Genomic DNA, 7,698 nt, shown 5'->3' with positions numbered 1-7,698 from the left:
CGGAAGAGAAAAACACCGCCCTGAGGTTATAGCGGATGGTGTGGCAAAGGGTGGAAATGGCAGATACATTAAAAAATATATAAAAATTGTATACAGATAGATACTGAAATAATCTACAAAATATAAATAAAAGTACTAAAAGATAGAAGGGAATTATATCTAAACCACTAGCTACTAATACTTTGTTAATAATAATATGAAACTATTTATCCATATTATAACAATCAATATTAAAGATTAAAACTAATATCAATTTGACATAAATAATGCCATTAATATTAATAATAAACTAAGCAGCAGTAGAAGCAAGTTGAGGGTTTAGAATAGAAAATAAAAAAATTAAGGGGTGAGAATAGAAAAAAGGGATTAGAATGGAAAAGCAAAAACTTAAGGGTTCAAAATATAAAGAAATAAATGAAGCAGCTTAGAGAAGTAGATTCACGAACAATGTTCAACGTCATTGTCTTCCTCTGTGGGTCATGATGCCATCATCCTCAATATTGTGTGGCTCTGTTGCTTCGTTGTCGTGGTCTTCCTCCGTAGAACAGCGGTGATGCTGTTGGCATCACAAGTCACAACGTCTTCAGTCTTCCTCAAGCATCAGAGAGGGGGGGTGAATGATAGATTGAGAGGGCAAGAAGCAGAATACGAGAGCCAGAGGAGGTTTTTTTTATAAATGTTAGGGTTGTCATCAAAATAACCAAAAGACCCTCAGTTTAAATAAAATTTCAAAACCCCCACCATTTATGCCATACTTGTATCGGACCGCCATAGTGCCACTGCCAATGCGGCCATTTACCCTATGCCATTTCCGCAGCGCCACATGCTTAGGATGGTGGTTATCCCAAAAACTGCCACGCCATAATTTAAAAGCACTGAGCGTCTGAGCCACATGATTCTGAATATCATTTATAATTTTTTTACATGATAATCGAATGTAAGAGAATGAAATTGGTATTTTTAATTTAAAAGCACTGAACCACATGATTCTGAATATCATTTATAATTTTTTTATATGATAAGAACATGCAAGAGAATGAAATTGGCATTTTGTAATTTTGCATTTTTATGGCTTTTATATTACTGATATTGGAAACAGCTTATATTTGCATTTCTTTATGTTTCTACTCCTTCAATTTTCTAGTTTGTTCGTTACTTCCAGCATGCAGAATTACTGAATACAATGTTATGCACCCTTACATTAAAAATATTTTCATGCAGCAAAAAAGAGACGTATTGAAACCGAGCTTCAGTCTTTGGATCCTCAGTGGTCTTGTGTTGATTCTTATCCCAAAATGTTAGAGTCTTTTAAGGAGAAGAGAGATTTCACAATAAGGTTATTTTACGTCAAACCACTTACACAGTCTTCTTTTTGACAGCATTGAACTGTTTGTGTTGTCACTGTTTTGACTGCTCCAAACGTACTGATAATTTATCTGGTTATTTCCTGCAGCAAGTATAAAGGTAATGAAGGTATCCAAAACTCACTTGATCATTTTGCAAAGGAAGCCAGAACTAAGCATGCTTGCCCTTGCTGTGACCGCGCCTTCTCTGCAGAAGAAGAAGACGAGTTTGTGAAGAAGGTTTGTAAAGTTCACAGCCTATTGTAATGTACTAGTTTATCTATTGGCTTTGACCAGGCACTTCATATGGTTTTGATTTCACTGCTTCTTTTTCTCTGTTTATATTTCATTTTAAAATAATGACAGCAAAGATCAAGGGTTGCTAATTCAGCTAAAGTTATTAAAGCTCTTGCTGAGGAGTCTGCAATTGCAGACTCTAACTATCAGCAGTTGGACATCCTTCGTGTAGTTTATGAAGAATATGTCAAACTTAACGAGGAGACAATCCCTGATGCTGAAAGTAAACTTCAGCAAATTAATGAGGAGCTGGATTGCAAATCTCAGGAACTGGATGATGTAACTATCTTAATTAATTTGGAATAGTTTCTTGCGTAAGATTCTGGTTTAGTTTTAATGTTTCATTTAGTGTTATCTGTGTTGTTAACTTGTTCTATCTTATTTAACATTATAACTTCCGAAATTTTGTTTCAGATGTTAGGTGTTTTAGCACAAATACAGAGTGACAGAGATGTGGCCAAAGCATTGATGCAACATATTGAAAACGCTGACCGGCATTTTCAAGAAACTATTGCTTTGCAGAAGCAAGTAGAGGATTTAGAATATAAGCTTGATTTTCGGGGACAAGGAGTGAGGACTATGGAAGAAATTCAATTGGAGCTTAAATCATTGCAGGGAACAAAGTAAATGATTTAAGTTAATTACTACTTTTTACAAACATGGTCAATTTTGTTGTCTAAACCTATTAACTAAGTTATATCTTATGGTATTTCTGTCATATAATATCTCTGGGATTAGTTTTATGTTTTCTATTTATTCTATGATTGTTTCCTTATTAGATAGGATTTGGGATTTTCCTATTATTATAAATAGGCATAGGTGTTCATCTTGTAAGATACCACATCACATCATATTATACTAATATCAATATATATTCGTTGTCTTTCTTTTTTTTGCATAATCCTTCTCCCTATCTTAATGAAATTCATTATTTATCCAATAAAATATTCAGTCTTTCTTTCATATCCTCTTTCTCAGTTTCCTATCACAACAATATCCATGCATATTTTGGTTAATAGGGACAATTTACATGCTGAATTGGAGAAGCTGAGGGAAGAACAGAGATATGCAGAGAATGATCTATCAAGTATTCAAATTAGGTGGCACACTCTTAGGGAGGAGAAAGTCAAAGCAGCTAACACATTGCAAGATGCTAAAAGGGTAGAAGAAGAATTAGCACGTCTGACTGAAGAAAAGACCAATGTTGATCTTGATGAAAAGGTTGTCTACTTATCCATGACATTGATGGATACTTAGTTTTAAGTTATAGGCATGTAAATGACCCTTTTAGTGCATATATTTGAGTATCTTTCACTCACAAAACACTTACAAAAGAATTTCAGTAAAATGATTCATTCTCTTACATATAACATGGATTATTGAGTTTTATTCTAACTATTTTTTGGCTAATTGAATTTTTCATCCAATTGTGCATGTTGAATACTTGGATTTGTGTTCAATTACACTAAAGAAATGTCTTTTTATCAAAAGAAATGTTTCTCTTTTTCAAAATACCCAATCTGAATAATGACTAATAGAGTTGTTTTAGTTTATCATTTGTTGCAGTATGCTTTATTTGGTTTATTTCCAGGGGAACAAAAGTCAGAAGCCTTTTTTTAATTTTTCTTGTCAAGGCTTAATAATTGATTACCTTTGGTTATTCATTTTTAAACAATGAAGTATCTGTCTCTCTCTCATTCCACTCAATCTGTTTGCAGCATTTAGCAGAAGCTCTTCGACCCTTATCCAAGGAGAGAGATAAATTACTTGCTGACCATGATGAACTGCAAGTTAGACTTAATCGTGATTATCAGTACCTTGTTGAACAAAAGAGAATTTATCAGCAAGAAGCTGAATCACTTTTTAAAATGACTTCTAAAATTAGAGAGTAAGTTTTGTCAGCTTGAAAGTGTTTTTCTAGGTTTATTATAGTCTACTTTTCTTTAACGCAACTTTTGTTTGTCCAGGTACTCAGATTTAAAGAAAGGGGACAGGTTAAAGGAACTGCAGGAAAAGAAATCTCTATCAGAGTCTGAACTTAAAAGTTGTGATGCTAGGAAGCAAGCAATTTTAGCTGATATTAACAAAAGCAAAGATTTGTTGCGAGATCAAGATAATATAAAAAGAAATATCGAGGACCACTTAAATTACCGGAAAACAAAGGCTGAAGTAGATGAGCTAGGACGTGAAATTGAAACACTCGAAGAAAGTATATTGAAGGTTGGTGGTGTGTCCGCAATTGAAAGTGAACTACAGAAATTATCAAAGGAGAGAGAGACGCTTCTTTCAGAGGTATTCTCAAATCTATGAATCATATCTCTAAGCATGCAATACATTAATAGTTTAGCCACACAGTGATTGGACATTTTACCATCTACCTACTAATATTAAATTGACACCATTTTTCTTCGTTAATTTTTGTTGTCAACTGGTGTCTCGATGACAGTTAAACAGGTACCATGGAACAATGTCTGTTTACCAAAGCAATATTTCCAAAAATAAGATTGATCTTAAGCAGTCTCAATACAAGGACATAGATAAGCGATACTTTGATCAACTTATACAGCTTAAGGTGTAATCTACTGTCATACTTGTACACTTTCTACTTCAAGACTTCTTCTGAAATGGCTAACAGTTTAAATCTTCATCACAGACAACTGAAATGGCGAACAAGGACCTGGACAGATACTACAATGCACTTGATAAGTGAGTTTCTTAGAATTCAATAGAAGTTACTACCGGATCCATCAATTTTGTATGTACTAGTCATGGCTATGGAAACCTCTTTATAGGCTATATGCATTCTCAGGTATATGTTGTATATTTTGTTTGTTAGATCCTATGGATTATCTTACCGACCTGGAGAGATTGAAAGCTGAACTGCTGAACTGCACTTTAGGCTGTGTTTGGTTACTGTCTAAAAAAAATAGAGACATAGACACAAACACAGAGACACATGAACACAAAGATACACAAATTTTATAACATGTTTGGTGATAATGGACAAGACACATCTATTTAATTCAAAAGTCAATTTTTGCTCCCAAACTAAAACAACCTCAATCCCATCACCACCACCACCACCTCTGATTTCCATTGCCACCACTATCATCATTTCTAATTTTCAATCTTATCTCAAATAATTAAAATTAACAACTCTAATTCAAATATCAGTTACAGAATTCAAATTAAAAAAAATTGGAATAATTAAAAAAAGTAAACAGAAACAGATCTAACAAAAGAAGATCTGAGAAGGAGGGTAAGGGTTTGCTGAAACTGTGGATGACAAACAAAGAGGGCAGCAGCAACATGACGACGGTGATTGCGGAGGGCGACGTAGTGGACGACGAGTGAAGAGGGCAGCGGTGAATATAGATCTGGAGGCAAGGTGAGGGAGGCGTCGGCACGCGCGAGCAAAGGAGGAAGAGAGGCAGCCGGAGACACGACGACACAACATTGAGGGAGACGGCAGCGGCGAAGGGGGTGGGGGGTAGAGAGAGAGAGAAGCGGACAAAGGAAGGAGGCAGTGGCAACGCCGGTAGTGGTGGCGGCGACAATGGTGGAAGGAGAAGGCAGTGGTAGAAGGGAGGGAGGAAGGTTGAAGGAACTGACAAAAGGAGGAGAGGAGAGTTATGAGGATTAGGATAAATGACAAGATTGGAATTTTAAAAAGTAATCAGGGATAGAATTGGAAAAATGTGTCTCATGGGTTCTGTCTTAGTGTCATATCTTGAACGAGATACACTAAATACACGTCTTTTATGTGCATCTTTGTGTAACTGTGTCCATTAAAATTTTGTCTCAGCAAACAAACGGTGTACACGTGCCACCGTGTCCATGTCTCTCGTGGACATAGACATGAACCAAACAGGGCCTTAGGTCCCGTTAGCACTAATAACGTCGGACTTTGATGGCATAAGTTTTATTTGTGGAAATGTCATGCCTTTAGTATTCAAGTTGAAGCTGCCATGAAGTCCCTTTCCCTGATCAAAGATGATATCTTTTTCTTTGCTGGTGTAGCATTGTAAATGACATTTTTGAATTTGGTAGAGTCAATCAAACGGCTAGATCAGTTAAAAGGCACCAGTGTTGATCTGGCTAATAGGGGACTTAATTGCATCAATTTGAACAGAGAATCACATTGTTCCAACTTAAATTAGGGGGACTCGATATCAAACTATCTTAGATCAGAACTAGTAGAACTGAAAGTACAACTATGTTAGAGCAAGGAAATGCATTTCTCTTCAGAGTTCATTTGATTGGTGTACTCACTTTTAGTGTTTGTTCTTATTGCAAGCTAAATAGCTGATTATCATGCCTGACATAGAATCGTTATTCTCTGCTCTTGATTGGTGTAGTCAAGTGATCATATTGATATTTAACCCTCAACAAAATTAGATATATGTGCCTTATATTTTAATCAACATTTAATTTTCCTTGTGTTCCATTTCAGAGCATTGATGCGCTTCCACTCAATGAAAATGGAAGAAATCAACAAAATTATAAGGGAATTGTGGCAACAAACCTATAGAGGACAGGATATAGACTACATTAGTATTCATTCAGATTCTGAAGGTGCTGGGACCCGTTCCTACAGTTACAAGGTTTGTCATCTGTGTATTCAATCACTGGTCCCTTCAAAAGCTGTGTAATATTCTCATCGATTCCTAGAATATTGCTTCTTCCACATTCCATACAGGTTCTCATGCAGACTGGTGATGCCGAGCTAGAAATGAGAGGAAGATGTAGTGCGGGCCAGAAGGTCTGTTATTACTATGTTGAGGTTTAGTGTGTATATATATATATTGAGAGAGTTAAGATCAAATCACATTGCCTACTGTTGGATTAGAAGCTTATATATTGTAGATTATAAATATAAAATTTTATATCAATCTAAAATCATTTGATTACTTTTTTATAGATCAAATTGACAGTAATATAGAAGTTTTTAACATCCATGAATATGAATTGTTAGAATAGATGTTCATTTTTTTACAAAATTTAACACGAAAGATCTTTATGATAGGTGAGTATAATTCAACAGTAGCAGTGTAACTTTGCTTAAATTGACATTGGTATCAGTTGATCCTAATTCGTACATTATAATCTTTTAAAAACAAGCTTGACTAAATTTCGAGGTTACAGGTCCTTGCATCTCTTATCATTCGCTTGGCGTTAGCTGAAACTTTTTGCCTCAATTGTGGAATATTGGCACTGGACGAGCCAACCACAAATTTGGATGGCCCCAATGCTGAAAGTCTGGCTGCTGCTCTCCTAAGGTGTGAATAGATCTCCTAGTTCACAGGCTAGCAGTTAGTTATTGTCAAGTTTTTTTTCACTTTCCTGCCTTTTATCTTCTTAACATGCAGGATCATGGAAGACAGGAAAGGCCAGGAAAATTTTCAGCTAATCGTAATTACTCATGATGAGCGTTTTGCTCAACTGATTGGTCAGCGCCAGCATGCAGAGAAATATTATCGAGTCTCAAAAGATGATCTGTAAGGATAGCCGTACCAGCATTTATTTCAAATTCATTTGATTATATGTGGATCCTTCGGGTGAAATTTTTATGACCTTGTCACTACTAATGTAAATCTTTTTACCATCAGTGGTGAAAATTTATACATGACAAGATTTTTGTGCAAGATTACTTCCCCATGTTACTACTGTCTCTGCTTATTAACAGCTTTCTATCTTACGTTTTCAGTCAGCACAGTATAATTGAATGCCAGGAGATATTTGACTGAAGAGAAGACTATATTTAGTTAGTTACTCCTTCGAGAATTCTTGTCTGACCACATCGGAGAAAATGAGGATCTGAAGAACCGGAGCCCCAAGACTTCATACATTTATGCTGTAACTTGATCAAGTTATAAGATGCTCTAGATGGGTGGTAATTTAAGCACGCTTCGTTGGTTAAAATTTGTATACTAATTTTGTTAATCTTTGACTACTTTCTATAACATTTGAATTTTGTTCATAAGCTTTTCATTATTGCTGGAATTTTGAAATCAGGCCTGTATATAAGAAAATGATTGATCATGAAGGTTCTACATGT

At 35.4% G+C, this 7,698-nt stretch overlaps 1 protein-coding gene across 6 annotated transcripts in view; it reads left to right on the top strand.

Annotated features, from left to right (window-relative positions):
• Positions 1–7,683, top strand: part of LOC107638231 (DNA repair protein RAD50) — a 15,291-nt gene extending 7,608 nt beyond the window's left edge. For 2 of the 6 annotated variants that reach the window (XM_016341389.2, XM_021120444.1), the window contains 14 exons: positions 1,222–1,336; positions 1,454–1,583; positions 1,710–1,919; positions 2,055–2,263; positions 2,660–2,861; positions 3,359–3,528; positions 3,608–3,932; positions 4,087–4,212; positions 4,294–4,346; positions 6,094–6,244; positions 6,340–6,402; positions 6,786–6,919; positions 7,010–7,138; positions 7,348–7,683. In XM_016341389.2, coding sequence (XP_016196875.1) covers positions 1,222–1,336; positions 1,454–1,583; positions 1,710–1,919; positions 2,055–2,263; positions 2,660–2,861; positions 3,359–3,528; positions 3,608–3,932; positions 4,087–4,212; positions 4,294–4,346; positions 6,094–6,244; positions 6,340–6,402; positions 6,786–6,919; positions 7,010–7,138; positions 7,348–7,387 — 2,057 coding nt within the window. In that variant the 3' untranslated portion in view covers positions 7,388–7,683. Of the gene's footprint in view, positions 1–1,221; positions 1,337–1,453; positions 1,584–1,709; positions 1,920–2,054; positions 2,264–2,659; positions 2,862–3,358; positions 3,529–3,607; positions 3,933–4,086; positions 4,213–4,275; positions 4,347–6,093; positions 6,245–6,339; positions 6,403–6,785; positions 6,920–7,009; positions 7,230–7,347 lie in introns of those variants that run through there. The other 4 variants (XR_002360487.1, XM_021120443.1, XR_002360489.1 and 1 more) reach the window with 4 other exon arrangements.

The sequence above is a fragment of the Arachis ipaensis genome, chromosome B04, assembly GCF_000816755.2.
Source record: "Arachis ipaensis cultivar K30076 chromosome B04, Araip1.1, whole genome shotgun sequence".
NCBI lineage: Eukaryota > Viridiplantae > Streptophyta > Magnoliopsida > Fabales > Fabaceae > Arachis > Arachis ipaensis.
The sequence above is the reverse complement of the archived record's forward strand: the minus strand, read 5'-3'. Positions and strand labels throughout refer to the sequence as shown.